The sequence below is a fragment of the Vanellus vanellus genome, assembly GCF_965231255.1.
Source record: "Vanellus vanellus genome assembly, chromosome: 4".
In the NCBI taxonomy this organism is placed as follows: Eukaryota; Metazoa; Chordata; class Aves; order Charadriiformes; family Charadriidae; genus Vanellus; species Vanellus vanellus.
This window is the reverse complement of record NC_138909.1, coordinates 57,034,177-57,052,960: the sequence shown is the minus strand read 5'-3', so window position 1 is coordinate 57,052,960 and position 18,784 is coordinate 57,034,177. Positions and strand designations below refer to the sequence as shown.

Here is an 18,784-nt window from a genome sequence, read left to right as displayed (position 1 = left end):
CTACTATGGGGGGTTAAAAACAGATGGCTAAAATACTCAGCTCCTTATTAAGCAGTAGAATTCAGTTTAACGTGTCCTGCAGAGCTGTAACATTAGCATGTCTAATGAGATGGGCGCAACACGAAACTCTAATGACACAGTATAAAATGGATCTGGAAACAGGTACATAAACATCCACAGCTAATGAGGATATGTTTATGCTAGCATTTTTATTCAGAGCAGAAGCGAAGTTTTCTTCCCCACTCATCATATTTAACTTTATGTTGTGGAGCAATCTGTGAATACACGAACTGGACTCAACTGAAGATGTGTTCCAGATGTACACCTAAAGTGCTCTGACCAACAGCGAGCAGTCCATGGGACCAAAGGGAACATAGTCCAAACTAAATCCCTGATATCTGGCTAGGAAAATGGACTGCCTTACAGACTGGTAAAATTCCCATTCTCACTAATTTTCAGCTACACTAATAGCATTAAGCTAATCAGTTCTGGCTCCATCCTTATTTACCAAATTTCATATCTTTAGTTTCCTCTCTCTTTCTGACACTTTTAGCAGCAGCTGGTGCCTACCTCCTCCAGCTGTCTGTACATCATCACTGATCTGACACCCATTAAAAATATCATCTCCTGATCTTAGTGTTGCACGTTCCAAACTCAGGGAACACAGTGAAGGAGTGCAAGAAACGAGACTTCTAGGATGTCAGAGCTAAGCTCTAACACTGGCACCATAAGCACTTCTGCAGGACAACAGGAGATGTGACACAACAGTGCCAAGTCAATGCATTACATCAGTTATGGTCTATATTTATCTACAAAGCCAACCTGACCAGTGAGAGGCTTGAACTAAACTAAATGCAGTCCTTGCCCCAGCGACCATCATCTGAGATAGCAACAACATGCTGAACATATCAGCATAGCAGAGTTTGGCATTTACAATATGTGATTCCAGATTTGCACAGAAAGTAGCTAGAGCAACTGGAGGACAGTCCTCAACATCTAAAGCATCTGGATGCATCTTCCAGAGGTTACTATAAAGAGGAACCAAAATCCTTAGGAACGATTATTCCTACTGGATTAATTGACACCTGGAGACATGTAGCTCTCTTCTTTCCCTGAATATTTGCACAGAAAAACTAGCAATCCTACCAAATGATTCTTCAGAAAATAATTACCACACTTGCCGGGAACTTGCCTGAATTCAAGCTGTCAGTATTTGTCCTTAAGCAAGCGACTTAGACAGACAAGGCTTTTCTGAACTAATTTAAAGCCATGAAGGCTTGTAAATGGCCTCTTAAAGGACTTGCTATGAATTCCACTTTTTTCTTTTTTTTTTTTTTAATTTTAGAAGATTTCACAAATAGCTCAAAGAAATAGAAGGGGGGAAAAATGAAAAAGTTTGACTCCTGTAACTACTGCTTCTGCCTTTCTTCTTTTCATAGTGTTACACTTGCAACCTTCCCTTCCGGCTTTTTCTAATTTAGGCCTTGAACTTGCAACAAGCTCCCCTTGGAGTCCTGTGGAAGACTGTGTGGTTGTTCGCACACGAAACAGATTGTGCAACAGGACCTGGTAGTGAGACAGTGAGTCGTTCTGTGTGTGTACCATGCCCAGTGCGACCGGGTCCTGACACTGCCCATCTCCTTGACACGGGAGCAATACAAAGAGTAGACTGAGCGTAACTCAACGAGGTGAGGGTGAAGCGATGCTGTTGTACGGGCAGTGGCGGCAACCACAGAGGTAACACCAACAAGGGGGGGAGGGGGCGGAGAGAGAACTGGGATTACCTGCTGTGCCTGCTGCAGCAGCTCCATTCGCTCGTGTAAGATCTGGCTGTCAAACTCACGGCTCTGCCTCAGGATCTGCCGCCGCACCTTCTCCACTGCAGCTCGCAGATCCTCCCTCTGGGCTTCGGTCAGCGACTCGCTCGCCCGCCTTCCGGAATCCTGCTGCAGGGCATTATACAGCGTGGCTTCCAGCTCCTGGATTTTCTAATGCAACCCAAATCACATACAGACAGGCTGCCATTTGAATCCGGCAAGCAAACGACCCACCAACAGCTAGAGAAGGCTAGCAAGCGAAGCCTTAGGCAGGAGGGAAGGACGGACACAGACAGGTAGACAGAAAGCGGCAGTCGTGAGCAGTGAGGAGCATTCCACACAGAGTGCACGTAGCCTCCCGGTACTGATTTACACCCAGGCAATGCTTCCCATTCTAGCAAATGATTCATTTCTTCTGTTTAAGAAACATTCAGATGATAGGTGTGGGCTCAATATGTAACAAAACCCCAATCTCTGATGCCGAACGTTACGAAATTAATGCAAACTAACAGATTCCCTTCAACTGCAGCTGAATTGTTAAGCCATCCTATAAAACAAAACACCCGCAGGGAGAACTGCGAACAACAGTTACTGTCTCCCTCTTCTCCGGCCCTACTGCCCCACCATCCGTCGCTCAAAGTCTACGTCACTGGCTTAGCTCCAAGTTGCCATAAGCAATGAAGAGAGGAACGCTTGTATGCTTGCAGACACTAATCCCTCATCAGCCTCTCGCCATTTGTCAGCTTCCTAACCAGATTCTCATGCACCGACCAGAACTGCGGTACTTTTGCAAAGCAGAGAGCACAGGAGAGCTTTACATTCATCCAGAGAACTGTCTTCCCAAGAGTAAAGAAAGAAAGGAATCATGGCAGTGTTTCCCTGATTACTGGGGTTAGTATGATCCTATTAAAAACCAGCATCCAGACTGACAATGTTTGGATCAAGAGCCGCTGACAACATCCCTTTAGCCCTCATAACACCTTTGTGAGGTAGGTAATTCTATCCATATTAGTGATGCATAAACAGCTGCACAGAGAGGTTAAATGGCTTGCCCAAGGTCACAGCGCGAGAAATACAGCCTGCTTGCTTTTATCTCTGCTAGCTGCTCTGAGCACTAGACCTTGCTTCTTTTCTGAAAACATGTTCCACACAAGAAATATTTACAACGTATAAGAAAGTCTTCAGACCGTTAAATTTTGATTCCCTGAAGTCTCACTATTAACAAAGTTGGGTGTGCAGTTTTTCCAATCCTTCGACAATTCCTAATTGTTGCTTAGCCTGCAAGGTTGCAGCTTCTCTTTGGAAAAATAGGAAAGGTAAGGTTGGATAGGACAGCACAGGAAGGAATAGCTTAGGAAGAACGGGCGTTCCCAACTTGGGATAGGTTAGCAGCAGTAATATTTATAAATGCTCAGGAAGAAGCAAAATTGGAAAAATTCTAAAATAACGTCTGGTGTATTTGACCAGTGGTAATTTTGTGCACACATAGACCAGCTCTTCCCATTCCAGATGTACTAACAAGACGTCCACGTATTTTAGAATAAAAAACGCAATGCAAAATCATTACACTTCTAAAGACTATAATCCATTTCCTAAGTCTCCATTTAAGTAGTATTTGAGTTCCTAGTCCGGCAGAAAAAATAAATCAATTTAAAAAAGAATGCTATATATAATTAAAAGAAAAAAAAACCCACCCTGTATTTTATAAAATTTATTCAAACATGAAAATTTAATGACTAATCTTTTCCTACCATGTATGCCTGGTCCAGAGCTTGCTTCCTGTAGTCGAGTTCTTCCTCTAAATAACCCTTCTGTTTACTGAACAGGTCCTGAGCAATAATAAAAACAAGGGAGTGTTTGTTCTTTATCCTAATTCATGAAGAATCATAAATGCCATCATTTTTATGTGAGCTTTCCACTTGAAAGCAAAGAAAATCTATAGCCAATGACCACATTCATCCAAAGGGTATTTGGAAAATCAAATTTACAATATTAGCACTTCAAATACATGTATCATATTAACAAGTTGTACCTATAAAGTATAGACCTCTACACCAGTGTACAAACCTGCCTTGACATGACAAAAGTGCACACAAAGGCTGAAGGGTGAAAGGGAATGTGCACGCATGTGGACCAACAGTCGCTACATACACAGGGCAGCCCAAGGGAGGAAAGAGAGAAGGGCAACTGAGGGCACTTCATTGCTTCTCTGAAAATATCCAAAGATAAAGATTAATAAACAATAATAATAAAAAAATAATAAAAAAGAAAGATACAAATAATAAAAATGATAAAATAAAATAATAAAATAATAAAATAAAATAAATCATTTAATAAAGATTAAAGAAATCCTGGGGAAACTGTCATCTATATTGTCTAGCCTGTTCTTCTAGGCAGGAAGCCAGAACATCCACGGCCCTAGCTGGCTTCTGCAGCAACATTCCCTGGTGCATTAGTGAAGCAGAAGTAAAAGCTCAGTTCTCAACGCGTAAAGGTAGGAAGCTAATTTGAAATGGGTAAAGTGAAGCAGAGAGAGGTTAAGTGACCTTTGTTGAAGAAGTTTTTAACATACCTAGGATTTACAGGGATTTTTTGCTTTTGTTTTTAAAATCAAACTCACAAATACATATATAACAGGCTGGGATTTCAGTGGAACCCAGTATCCAAGAGCATAAAGTTGCAATAAAGTTGTGGACATTTGAAGGGTTGTCTGAATAGGCAAGCGAGATCTGAGTGGTGATCGTGCTCTTGCAAAATCTGCCTTTAGCTTGGGATGACAGTAAGAGGAACATAAAATAGTCACTTGATTCTATCAGCTTATCTTTCAAGGCAGGTTTTCATGCTCCAAAAAATCAGTAGTAGTTCAGAAAGCTGAGAAGCCCTTTGATTGAATTCAATATGTTGAACAGAAAAAAGAATGTTGGAAAAAAACCCTTGCATTTCCCTACGTATAGAATGAATGCCAAATAAAATACATAGGGTTCTTCAGATGATTGATTGTAGCTTTTATTAACAGTATAAAAAAGAAAATCAAATGTTGCCGGTCTGGTTAGTTGCGTTGGATATGGGATTGATCCAAAGTCACTTATTTGGCCAAATTTTACTTACAGACATATATGTGGACTTCTGGCAGTTTTTCTGTCGGCTGTGTAGCACCGGCATAGAATTTGCCTAAGCGTGAACCACGATGATGAATTCTCACTCCAAACGTCTGGTTTAAAACAAACCCATACTGATCAGCAAATTGATGCTTGGGAGGGGCTCAGAGCATAAAACGACTACAGATGACCTCCCACTTGTTAAGATGCTCATAATTGGTGATAGCATCAAGATACAAGACCAGTATTAGAGGACCCAGAGGAATAAGTTGCTGTGTGTTCTCTGTATAAGAACTATAATACCTATTATTCTTGTTGTTTTTGTTTTTGTATACTTGGAGTTCTATTAACTACCTATGAATTAATATTGGAAGTAGAACCAAAGTTTAAGTCAGACTTTGATTTTGGGGTTGGAATTCAGTTACCCACAGATGGGCATCTATTGCTATTACAGCCATTTTAGGGTGTGCTACTTCAGCTGCTGGTCCAGAAGAGCAGGGGTCTCCAACAGGTCCTGTGGGACATATTTCTCAGCCGCTTGCGGACATCTCCAGAACTCTGAAGAATGTAATATGGCATTAAACACCAGGTTTATGCAACTGAATCCCACCTGGACTACCCAGGTGGCATTATTTTCTTACATGGATTACAGCAACAGCTACACAGCTGTGTTACAAGATGCAATACCACCGTGCGCTGCGTAACAGGTAGTAAAGGACAGACCTGGTCCTAACGTGGTTACAAGTGTCTGACGTGAAAGAAGTAGACTGACTTGCCCAAGACTAGAGAGAAGGTCAGAGCTGCCAACAGGCCCCAGAATAGCAACACAGCTGCCCTGATCATGCTGCTTCTCCAGCAGCTACTGTAAAGGCTGGCCACAAAAAACAAGAGGGAAGGAAACAAAAATAGCATCTCGAACTCTTAATGTGGGTTCCAAGGACAACTAAACCCGTGCTCAGCCCTTCTGAAAGTGTCACATGAATATTATTTCTAAAGTCATTTCACAATTGAGTCAATCGTTGGCAATGCAAACTCTCAGATTGCTATGCTGAACAAATAGATACAGGGCTTGAAAACATCACAGATAATAAGCGGGAAGATAATAAACCAAGTTAGAAAGAAACTACTGCTTTCCAAATCCTTTTATAAAAGGATCTAGTATTTGTGGGTGCTTTCCCTCTCTGAAACCTTTGCATTTTTCCTTAAAAAAAAGTTTAAAATAAAGAAATACTAAACGTGGAAAAGATCATACCTATGTTAAAGTATAACCAGTCTGACAGGCTACACTCAACAGAGAACACAGTCTGAGCACTTCTTTTTCTATTGTGGCCCAAATACACACTTCTTTAGTGGCCCTGGGCAAATCACTTAACCTCCCTGTCTCAGTTTCCCATTCTTTAAGATGAAGGTAATGCTGATTACTTATCTACCTGTAAAAGGTGTGGCGAGGATTAATCAGTGTTTTGAAAGCCATTTGAAGATGAGGAGCACAGCATGCATGGTAAACCAATAAAACCAAACACTCATTCCAAAACTCTTTGTTCAACATATGGAAAAATAAGGTCAGTATAGCACTGAGTTTGCTATGCAAGACAGAACTGCTTTTGAGAAAACATTCTGTCAGACCTTGGGGCAAGAAAGGTCATATGGAGTAAGAGGTCTTTACAACTTGCCCAGAAGCTGAATACCAGAAAGCAAAGGAATATCCTCGACAATTCTACTAACATGACCTCAAGTTTAAAAAGGAGATGCTGCTGCCAGAAAAATTAATACACAGAGAAAGCACAAAAACAATTTCACACTGGTTTGTAAATATGCTCTATAAATTTATGCCTTCATATCCAAATTTGTATATATTTTGCTATTTTTCTTATATAGCTTTGACAGTTGCCTCCCACCCCAAAGAATACAAGCAATAAATTGTTCTAGAAACCTCCCACCCATTTTACCACGAAGCAATCTTTGTTAAGCAGAGAAAGGCAGCAAATCAACCTGTGATGAAATTTATATACATTCCCTTGAGATGAGTTTTTGCTAAATGAATTATATTGTTAGTTATTGTTCCTTACCTTTTCATTCTCCAGGTCTAACATCTTCTGTGTCAGTGCAGCTTCTGTCCCCTCTATCTGTTTTAGCCACTACATGACCATATCAGTGTGAAGAGGGGAGAAAAAAAAAAAAAAAAAAAAAAAAAGATGAAAAACACAGAGCTTTTGAAAAATTTGCACCGAATATTTTGCAAGTTTGTTGCCAACACTCCCAGGCATGTGCTTCCCCCTTACTATATATTCACTTTGAAGTCACACATGAATAAACAGGTAGTGAAAACATAGGCAGCATGGAGGACTGTAGAAACATACTAAAGACTAACAAGTGGAGGCTGTTTTCCTACAATAAATGAAAGGGGTTTCCCCCTGTAAAGTTCAAGATACAAAATAGACTTGGGTGAAGAACGCAAAATTAGCCGGATTGTTTCCGACATACCCAATGTTTGTTGGCCTGATTTGCAAAACTATCATATGATTTCAGGGCACCAGTCCTGCATTTTTCTAGATGGCAATTATAAAAAAAAAAAAAAACAAAAAACCCAAAACAAAACAAGACAAGACAAGGTGGCAAACTCAATCCTTTACTTTGCACAGTTTGCTGCACCCTTTGTGGGAAGAGGCTCACTTCTAAAACAGCGGTAACATAGAAGGAACAATGAAACTGACAGATGGAAGTTCATGCAGTTGCTACCACGAATCCCTTACCATTCTTGTGATAAACAAACCAATCAGAATTAAGAAGAATGGCCATTGCATTCCAAAGGTAAAATTACATATTGTAATAGCTAAATGCATAGACAGAAGGTTCTTAATTACTGTCACCAGCATTATATGTATATTCAGCTTTTAAGTTTATTGGAATGGATGGGAACGCTGAATTGTTTTGTTTCATTTCCTTATTGGTCTACAACATGGATCAATGACTGGCTTGCAGAGACTATAGTTTAGGCTAATGCTTCTTTTTGTAGTGCCAGCTCCCATTAAGACCAACTGTAGCTTTGCCACTGAGAATTATCACTTTCCTCAAACGCTTTGCTTACTACTAACACTAGATTACTCCTATTTAATTTAATTCTTTTGGTAAGCATTACACATCAACTGGCTAAATTTAGGGGTTTGGTGAGCTCATTGGGGCTCACACTCAAAGGAATTACTGACGTACCCATTTTTTTTCCCAAAGATTTAGACAGGAAATCTGTAAACATAAGTTTACAAATAAGCAAAACATGAATTCATTCATTCATCCTTTTGGACCTTCCACTATTTAAAAAACTGATGGATAAAACCAGAAACTTGTTTTAGCTACTTAGTAGGTTTAGCTTTGTACAGAGATGAAAAAAGTGAGGGGGAACCCCATATTCCCCCAGTCATTCTATTCTCATCATCTTTGTTTGCTTCATTTTGAAGGTGACAGACTGAAGATATTCCTAAGGAAAGCCTCACCGCTGAGAAAGGATTCTGCAAGACAGTGAGCATTCTGAACCCTTGAAATCAATAGAAATGGGAAGTCCTCAGCATCTCTCACAACTACCCTCAATATTTGCAAATGAAGGGTTATTTGCAAAAATTAGAGGTCTAATTTTTTTGAAGGTACAAATGATATAGCAAACTTAATATTGATTCTGATCTTCTTATGTCTGTAAGCCTTTCTGGAACCAAGGGGCACAGAAGAGACAACCATGTATTTAGGACTTGTAATCAGTCGTAGCATTCAAAATAAGCTTCTGAAACTGTGCCAGCAGAACCCAGAAACTTTCCTTGCCTGGCAGCTTGATTTCCAAAAGATCGCTTCTAGTGTCTGAATATAACAGATTTGATCTAAATAAACATTGAGTGTGATTAATTAGCACATGTGAATATAACCAGCACAAATATCTCTGTAGTACCATTTCTCTACCAAATGGTCCCATTACAAGATGATGATACATGATAGTTTCTTGTAATTAAGGAACTATAGGAATGCACATGAGAAGCTGTCTCACCCTTATTTAGAGGGACATCTGAGATGGTTACGTTACACCGGACAAGGCAGTGGAGTTGCTTTAAATTTCCTTTAACCTACGTTCAGTATATGCACCCAATAGAACATGTTAAAACAATCACCTGGTCTAACTTATCTTACTATCTAACTTATTTTTTTCTGTGCTGTAAAACACAATATTATGAAATGCGGTATCATTTTTGTTTTGTTAAGGACAGCATAGGATTATGTTCTGCTATTCTTTGTCTTAGTAAACTTTGGACATGGATAGTGCCTTCTGTTAGAGAGAAAATCAGAGCAACTTGGTTAGCCTGTACCTCAAACGTGCACCATGAAAAAGAGGAAAAGGTTTCATGCTTCTGAGAGTACCCTCTTGATTCAATTTGCTGTCAGCTTGTACTTACTAGGTTACTGCGGGGCACTTCACTAAAATTACATAAAATGGATAAAGTCCATAGATAACACGAACTATTTTCATCTCATTCTTTAAATGCGGTCTATTTACCTATAGAAGATAAAACTAAAATCTCCACCTTTCTGATGGAGTGTTCAATTTCTGTAATAGCCAGATTATGATAAGACTACAAAAAAAAAAAAAAAAAAGGCAAACTAGAAACTGGTAGAAATTTTGTCAAAAAAAGAAAAATCATATGCAAAGTGAAATAATAGACCAACTTTAGCATAAATAAAGTCTCCATTGTAACTGTATGTTTCTATTCATTTAAGGAATTATGTCAGTTGATAAAGCTTCCAACTTTTATTTCCATTAGCAACTAACTGATCACAACAATAACTTATAGATAACAAAGTGTATGTTCTCTTCTGCACCACTGACACAAATGAAACAAGCTTACTAATTCCAGTGGCACTTTTTGCACAAGAACTAATTGACTGGAAGAATAATAATTGAGTTCAGTCCCTAAAGTCTGGCCAGTTTTGCTCTCTATCGTAATCTTGTGTACTGGGGTTCTTCCACTTTCCTTATTGGATGTAAGGGGCTATGATCATAACCTCCGCTTTTTAATGCTATAATGCAATGAAAAACATAGGGATTTTAGTGCTTTTCCTCATTTTTATTTTGCTTATAGCAATTACTCATTTAAATCAATGATTACTAAATTACCTAATTTAGGTTATCTACATTAAGTTATTTAGATAAGTAGATTATCAAAATTATACCAATTAAAGCAATTATTACAAAATGCTCACATTTTAATTTTGAAGTTCTGATTCTGAATTTCAGAAATGTATCTAGGAAAGACTTAATAGAAACCTATTGAAAAGTATGGACAAAGCTTCTTCAGAGAAAAAGACAAGTCTTGGTTCTAAATGTCATCTTTATTCCCTATAAGGATTATATTTCTTCTGTAATTGGAGAAGTAAAGAACTAGTCATGCAGAAATGAGTGACCTGACTGATTACTTGTCTTGTACAAACTACTTTTTTGCTATCTATGCCCCATAATTTATGGAGGAGAGGACCACAGACCACTTGGAGCTTTTTCAGTCATACACAGAAACAGACCCAAAATGGACCATGGTGGTACAACTTACAGAGGACTTCACAACACTGTTCCCAGAAAGCAGAGGACATTGGTGTTTCTGAGAAAGAAGTCTCTTTTGTTAAGTGGCTTTCAAGTACTCTATTCTAAGGGAATATCTCCAAAACAAATTTTTATTTTTAAACTGGGTTTATTTTCTAAGTTTGATTTTACCTCAAGACATCACAATTCCAACAGTCATGTAAGGATGAATACATGCTCCAAATCCAGAAAAAAAGGAAAAGCCACGCTTCCCTGCCAAAGTTATGTGATACCTTAGAAGACACGGTCAGCCTTTAGGCAGAGAAAAACCTTTACTGAATTCTACCTTTTCACAGAGGGAAAGCACAGTCCCAGCTTGGATTATTGCAACCTGCTCTTCATTTCTCAAATTCTGAAATACAAAAAGATACATTTTAAATTGGATTGGAAATCCATCCTTCAACACAAGTGTTAAATTTTAACTGTACTTTAAAGTATAAATCAGCTATAATATTTAGCATTTTATAAACATGCTCAGGAGGGTTCCCATGATTGAAAGTATTAAAAGCTAGACCAAGGACACTTAGTCTCCTCTCTATTTCCATGCACCACTCCCAAACGCTTTTGCAACAGTTCATTATTCAATGAAAATTAAGTGGTTTCTGTCAGGGATTTTGAATTGCTACTATTACTGCTCACGAGAAAAAATTCAGGAAAAACTTGGTCTGGCATTGACTTCCTTATTTTCCTCCCCTATCTTGTTTTATATCTTGTCCCTCTGCTTACTACAGTGCCTTTTTTTCCATGTAATTCAATCAAGATCAAATCCTATACCTTGAGAAAATACACTTTTCACAAGCATCATCTTAACTGATTTTCTTTTAAGTTTGTAGAAGTAGTACCTAACCATTCATATTGTTCATACAAATATAGGCATATAAAAATCACTCTGTGCTTTTTCTTGAATGTTATTTTCTGCTGTGGGGAAAAAATGCTTCAAAATAACCATTAAAACTGGAAGTATATTTGAAATTAAAAATTTGTTACCCCATTATCTCCAAGAATATCTAGCTTCTTCATAAGTTCAGATATATTCACGTCCTGAAAAAGATGTTCAACAAATTTTTTTACACAGTTGGTGAGAAACAGGTTTTTTGTGCTACCTTTTACGTACTCTTTATTTACTTCTGCATGCAAAAAGACTTGCAATGTAAATAAGTGAAAGATTAGTTTTGCATGCTAATGACAAGTGTTATTGATACTTTCAGAGACAAAAGCAAATGTCACTCTTGATTATATCACGCAACCTCGATGTCTGTGTACGAGGGCAGAATGTTCCTGTATGATGCGCATTTACCATCCTGCTGATGTATACAGACGAAAGATCAAAACTGATAACCAGGCTTAAAGGACTGGGGTTTTTTCTGTTTGTTTTTGTTTTTGGTTTTTTTTTGGAGTGGGGCATCAAACACATCAAGCTACAGAAGTTAAAATGACAGAGAACGTGAACAAAATATTTGCAAAGAAGGTTTGTTGCATGGTTTGGGTTTGTATTTTCTTTGTTAAACAAAAGAGTGGATTTTCAAGTCAGCCTTACAGTAGAAGAAGGGAATATGCACGGTGGGCTGAACATGCTCCTCCAAACACTGTCAGCTCACAACCTTTATGAGTAGAAAACCATGTTTCTCTGCCAGTCAGCCCCCAGATTCACAAAAAGCAGCAAACAACCCATCCTTATTATAAGGCCCAGTCACTGAAACCAAGAAAACATTCCTCTGATAGAAAAAAAAAATAATAAAAAGAGAGAAATAAGTTCATACGACGTCTGTATTTTACACAGTGCCAGGGACCATTCCTAGGCCCCAGAACTCCATTTTCTACTTTAAAAAGTTGTTGGAAATGTTCATGGAACTGTTTAACCCGCACTAATCACATTGTCCTGAACTATCCGAGTATGGTCCACAAGCTAACGTGGACCAGGGATCACTCCCATTGACAGCTTCTATGCAGCCATGCTATTCCAAGGTAGGAAGGCTTGACAGCATGGGCGAAGACCTGCTCATGGTAGTCCAAAACTCTTAATACACGTGCATAAAGCAAGACAGCCTTGTTAAATGCTGGCACCCCCACTTCTACTCGTATTCAGAGCTTCTAAGAAGAGGCGAGCATTTCACAGGGCTGTGTCTTGGCTCACTAGTTTCATTACTTACAGTACATAACGTGCTGGTTCGCATCTACGTGTTGTGCAACTGCATTATCTGGGTAGTCAGAATGATGAATCTTTAAAAACTTTTAAAGCTAAATTAGCTATGCTTGCAAATTATATAACTGCACCGGAATATATTTTCTTATGGTTTTGTAGCGAACAGACTCCAGTGAGGAAGGCTTAATAAGTAATGAAAGATTTCCTGAAGACCAGACACAGATATGGAGAGAATCTACAAATTAGATCATCCTGGCTCCAAAAAAGGGACAATGTGTTGTGTTCAAGTTGGTCTATCCTGAGAAGGCCCCCTCCCTCTTCCCAAACGCTTCAGCAGTCTCCAAATGTTACATTGGCAGCTAAACAGCGCACACCAAACATTAAAATGGTGTGGAGCTTAATACACACTTGTGTTTGGATTGGTGTTAAACACAAAACTATCGATCACGATCAGCATTGACAATGTTGAATGGAAACTTCTTTAGCTGATCAGTTACCCTAGCAAAGAATGGAATTAAGACATGCAAGTTGTTGCACCTATTGAGCCAGAAATACTCATTCTAATTCATTTATTTCCATAATGAAGCATGTAGGAAGATTTAGAAACCAAATCAGATTTTGCATCATTCTAGAGTCTAATTTGCTACTGGTGGCTAACTGTGAAGATACTGAAAACATAAAAATTCAACAATTTCACAGTATGCCCATATTAGGTGACTGCCTCTGCTTCCAGGTAAGCAAACTGAAAGACAGAGAGAAAAAAATCACCTCCGTTCAGGAATGCAACAGAACACGATGGAAAAAATATGAAATCTAGATCCCGGTAAGCTGTGCCTGCTACAGGCAACTTGCAAATTAGAATAACGGGTAAGCTGAAAAGCAGGTCTGGCATCCCACGGAGGCTCTATGTGAAAGATAATACGCTTACTGATGACTCTTGGTGTAGTTTGGAAAACGACTACGCAACCAAACCTGTAGGTAAGAATCAGGTTTTAGCTTTCTGTCTTTTAGAGACTACTCAGCTCCCTAACAAGACGCAGCCTACAATTCCACTTTATTTCCACTATGGATGGTATTGTGCTTATTGAGGCACTGAATAGAAACAAACTTTCTCTAAGAGGACCTGTAAACACAATTAAAAATACAGGTATAAATTACTACCGAGTGCCATGGAGTATGACACACAGAGATATTCCGTTTTAGTTACTGGTAGAAAAGCTACTCCGGCCTGTTGGGCAACATTGCTAACGAGGCAAGTCTGAATTCGGTCTAAAGTGAACCAGCATGCAAATAAATTTGTACAGCTGGCCGATCCAAGGGAGAACAGAAGCGAAGAGAGTCATTCTTGCTTCCTCATAGGAGAAGCTAAGTTAGATCCTGATGCTTATCTTGTGCAGGATCTAAAATGGTGGATAGTCTCACCTATTTGAATGAGTTTTGTATCAGGCACCTCATGTTTCAAGGCCCTGGCCTAGGCAAATAACTTAAGCGTATTGACTTAACAAAAAAAATCACGCAGGTGTTTCACTAAATTGGGTGTAAAATAATAGGTGAATATCGTATGTCTGACCTTAGATGAAATCATTTAATATCAGTAACAAAGTACTGTAGCAAGCCTGACAATCACATCAATATCCACATTCTTCTGGGACAAGTTTTTACAGGAGTAGCCTAGACAAAATGTAAACTATTTTGATTGACCAGCCTTCATTTTCATTGATGAACTCCTGACAGACTACTACTATTCTTATGAAACCCTTTCCCCAGTTAAAAGTATCTTTTCTTACTATATTTATTTTTTCAGATTTTCTTCCCTACAGCAAGATGGCAAACCATTTGTCTGCATATTGGGTCGGACATTCCAAAAAAGTTCCTGGCCATCCAACTGTTACTAATGTTCTACATATACCTTTATTCCTTCTTGTTGACAGAACAGTTGAAGTGCACTTCCATTGTTTTCAGGGAAGGTGGTTATATGAAGATTAAATGCCGGCGACCTTCGTTCTCTCTCCTGAGGAAAGATTTTGTTTAAAAACAACAGGTGTGATTATATGTAAATATTTATTTCCTATCTTTACAAAACATACTTGTGCTTTAAAAAGGCAGATTCCTATTCACATTCCAAATAGATGGTATTTCCTTCTACTTTCACCGTATTTGAAGGATTTTGGCTTTAGCTAAGCACAAAAACGGCATTAACTTCCAACTGATTCCATGCAGTTTCTGCAAAGTTAACCGACACTCCTCAGATGCAGGAATCCTCGCATGCTGGCCAAATAACCAACTGGAGCCCTAAAAAACTCTACAGTTTATGTTGGTTATAACCTTATTTAACTATTGCTTTCTTTCATGGAACAAAGAACAATTTAGGAAGAAGAAACTGCAGACAAAAAATTTAACTCCATCATGAAATAATACTATCATTGAAGATTTTCTCAATAAAATTAAAGCTATGTCTGCTCCCTGTTTATTCTGCAGTTATCCTTTCTATTAGAACATGTAAAATCCCCAGTCCTTTTCACTGCACAACCCAGGATGTCGGAATATGTTGAAAGGCAGCACTACTCTACACTTATGATGTTCTTTGTGCCAAGAATAGAAATTATAAATTCCCATTTATCTAAAACTACAGTCTTTCTAAAACTTATCCAGCTTTTCCACTTGACTTTCATGTGTTTCTTCAAAATACTAACCTTTTATTTCTTCAGAAGTAAAACAATAAATAGGGAATTTTGCTTAAAATAAATTTTAACGTGCTTGTGAAAATGGCTGGATTGAAGGCTCTGGGCAACCAAGGCACTGGGTCTTACTCTGAATTTTCTATGGCCATGACAACACGAGTGAGGAAGTTCAGATATCCTCTCCATATTACAAGAGGAGGCACTGGCAACAAGAGCTTCAGTTTCTGACAGTATAATGAAAGGGAGCTACTGCAAATATTTTAGTTCCCATGACGACCCATGCACTGCCCAATTTCCTAAATCACAAAATGAGGTGCTTTAACTGACATGGCAGGCTGCATCCATTCACTTAAGCAAGTTACAAGGCATAGAACTCTTGTTCATTAACTAGCTCAAACCTAATTTGAAACCGCAAAGTAGAGGGAAAAAATACTGTACTCCATATATTTTTACCCCTCATAGGCTCTATTTTAAATATATTTTTACATTAACAGCCTAATTTTGAAATGGGCTGAAATGATCTAGCTGTTGTAATCCAAAACCAGAAGCTTAATTCTTGTCCAAGTTCAGTTACCATTTTAGATTTTTTTAAAAAATTATTTTACTGCATTAAACTCACCTGAATTTGCTTGCATTAAGTGACAGACAAATGGTTGTGTTTTCTACTCTAGCCTAATTTTCATCTGAAATAATTTAATGGCTCTCAAAAAATACTGTCCTAATTACCAGAATCATCCATGATTTTACTAAAGCATTCACATTGTCAGTCACATTCGTGTCTACATGCTTGCCTACTACAGAAAAAAATCTTTTCTTGCAATCACACAAGAAAATTTCCATTGTTATTCTGTGAAACAAGTCCTTAAAGATTTGGCACATGACAAAAATCGACACATCACTTAACTATTTTTCATGTGATTCTTCCATGTGAAAAAGACATTCATGAAGGACGTATTGAAGCACTTTTTTCTCTTTTCCTAAGAAATTTTTTTTGATTGTTTAACAGCTAAGAAGACTTGCATAAAATGTAAAGATATATATTAGAAACCATTTTTATTTTCCTGAATATCTACTGACATTCTAATAACCTAAATTCATAATTTTTAATAGAATGGGTTATGACATCAAAATATATGGTTGATAAAGTAAAGGATTAAAAAAAGATTAAGAAGTGTCAAAGACAAAAAGTAGGATGTCCACATAACAGGAAGACATGACATTTTCATCTTTATCAGAGAAGTTACACATGCCAAAAATTTTGGTGAAACATGCTGAGTGATGAAAATTATGGAGGAGTGACAATGACAGGTCTCTTGGAGAGTTTATTCTAAGTGGTGTTAAGAATGTTGATGATCTTTGAAACTGAACAATGTGTATAAGGCAATACAACTGTGTGACAACTGTGCATCACACACGAGTAGTTGTGTTACTAAACTCGACATGGGCCCCATTTACGAGGTGACGAGAACCACTGCTTTCTACTGTAATCACAGGCTACATGTTCAAATTGTTATTCACAGATAACATCTCTGTTATTTCATTTATGCAAAGTAGAGAATTTGTTTGCTATCAGAAACATACTATTTTCACTTTCAAAAGTTGTACTTGTGCTTCACCAGTTTAACCTTGACATTCTCAGAAGGTGTTTTTTTCCCCCCCCTTTTTTCCATTGACTGATGCCAATTATTTCCAGTCCACGATCATTTTATACCATCAGAAAATGGATTTCAGGTAAGAGAAATTCTTTCAAAGCTGCTATCAAAATGTGTTCTTTTAAGATCATTTTACTTCATATGAATGTTGTCAATCTTAAATTAATGTAATTAAAAGCCGTTATACATTGATGTGATGGATGTGTCAGATCTTTAGTCAGATCACTGCATGCAAGATGTGAGAAGGTGTGTTAATTTAAACAATACCAACCAAGGCTGTAGTATACATACCAAGTGATTTTACATGCAGGAAAGGAGCAGTTATGGAAATGAAACAAATAAAAAAGGCAAAATATTGCAAAACGAAATATTTTATTAGATGAAAAACAAACTATATGCAATATATATTAGCTATATTACATCTTTATAAACATTAGTGAGCACTCTCTCCAAAACACATTAAGGCAGTGGCATCAATTTCATTATCCCAAGATACAACATTTAAAAAATAGATACCTAAGTCATTTCCCTTAAACATGCACCAGACATCAGTAATCTTTACAGGAATTTCAGCTTGGGTTCAAACATAATTTCTGCTCCATTTGAGAGTTTGCAACAGAGAGAATCTCTTACTTCAAGCTCTAGCACTCTGAATTCTAACAGCTCATTCTGGTCTTTTGCGTCTTGCATCTCGTTCTTCAGCTGATGCTCTTCTTGTTCCATTCTGTAAATCTACGAGATGAACACAACATCACAATATCCCGTAAGCAATGGAAAAGATACGGTACAGAGTTATGGGCCAGGGGTTTAGACAAAACTGTTAATTATTTCAGTTTCTCATTAGATGTCGGGACGTATTTTGGAGATAAAGAAGGAACATCACATCAGAAAGTATTTGTGACAACTGCCAGCTGAAAATGGTCAATGATCTCTTAGAATAATAATCTGAAAGTAGTATGACAAGTGATATGAATATTGTATCTAAATAAGCAGAGCAATACAAGCTTTCTTTTAAAATCGAGTGAATGAAACTGGATTACACTAACATTTGGGTAGACTGTTCTCATTGTCTTTGCATAACTAGACATCTACTCTTTACAGTATTATGAAAGACATTAATGGAGAGGTTTTAATGCCTACTTTTTAATTTTCCAGATTTGTGATTTGGGGTGCTAACTATGACAAAAAAGAAAGTAAAAATTGACTATTCATTATGCCAACTAATAGCTTTGGTCTACTGTCCAGCTTAACTGGGTGATCTTTTTATTTGTATGAAACTAAATAGAAGTTTAACATCTGGCATAATGTACTATAATGCTTATAATACCCATGTAAGTATCTGAATAAATTAAGTCCGGCTGTAGCTACTTTTAGTCATGATGTTTTCTTTGGTTATCTTATTCCTATTATATTAATATTGAGCTACTAATTAACAAAAATAATTCTTTGACTTCTTGAGTACTAGCTAACTTTCTTACCAATATCAGTGAAGAACAATGAGGATGCTCAGCTCTGAGTATTTCAGACAGTAAACAATACAATAGTCTTGAATCAATCAGTATTACTTACTATGTGGAAAAACTGTAAAAAATGGAAGGCTGAGGGGAGCAGGCAATTTTAGTAGTGATCAGGACAATAATAATCTTTTGTATTTTGTCAAACAGTTACATAAAGTCCACGTTATGCTTAATATTTCAGATTGTATTTTGTTGGGCACTAGAAACATGAGCCATCTTGGGTCCTACTGTTGCTATACGACATAGAATTCCACAATAAAGAGCA

General features: G+C 37.7%; 1 protein-coding gene across 1 annotated transcript in view; it reads right to left on the bottom strand.

Moving 5' to 3' along the window:
* Nucleotides 1–18,784, bottom strand: part of JAKMIP1 (janus kinase and microtubule interacting protein 1) — a gene marked incomplete at its 3' end in the record, with an annotated part of 93,779 nt that overhangs the window by 18,262 nt on the left and 56,733 nt on the right. The window contains exons 13-19 of the mRNA XM_082482215.1: nt 17,636–17,734; nt 14,579–14,680; nt 11,514–11,567; nt 10,813–10,878; nt 6,985–7,053; nt 3,569–3,646; nt 1,785–1,988 (exon numbers count right to left, since the gene is read on the bottom strand). Of these exons, the coding sequence (XP_082338341.1) occupies nt 1,785–1,988; nt 3,569–3,646; nt 6,985–7,053; nt 10,813–10,878; nt 11,514–11,567; nt 14,579–14,680; nt 17,636–17,734 (672 nt within the window). The remainder of the gene's footprint in view (nt 1–1,784; nt 1,989–3,568; nt 3,647–6,984; nt 7,054–10,812; nt 10,879–11,513; nt 11,568–14,578; nt 14,681–17,635; nt 17,735–18,784) is intronic.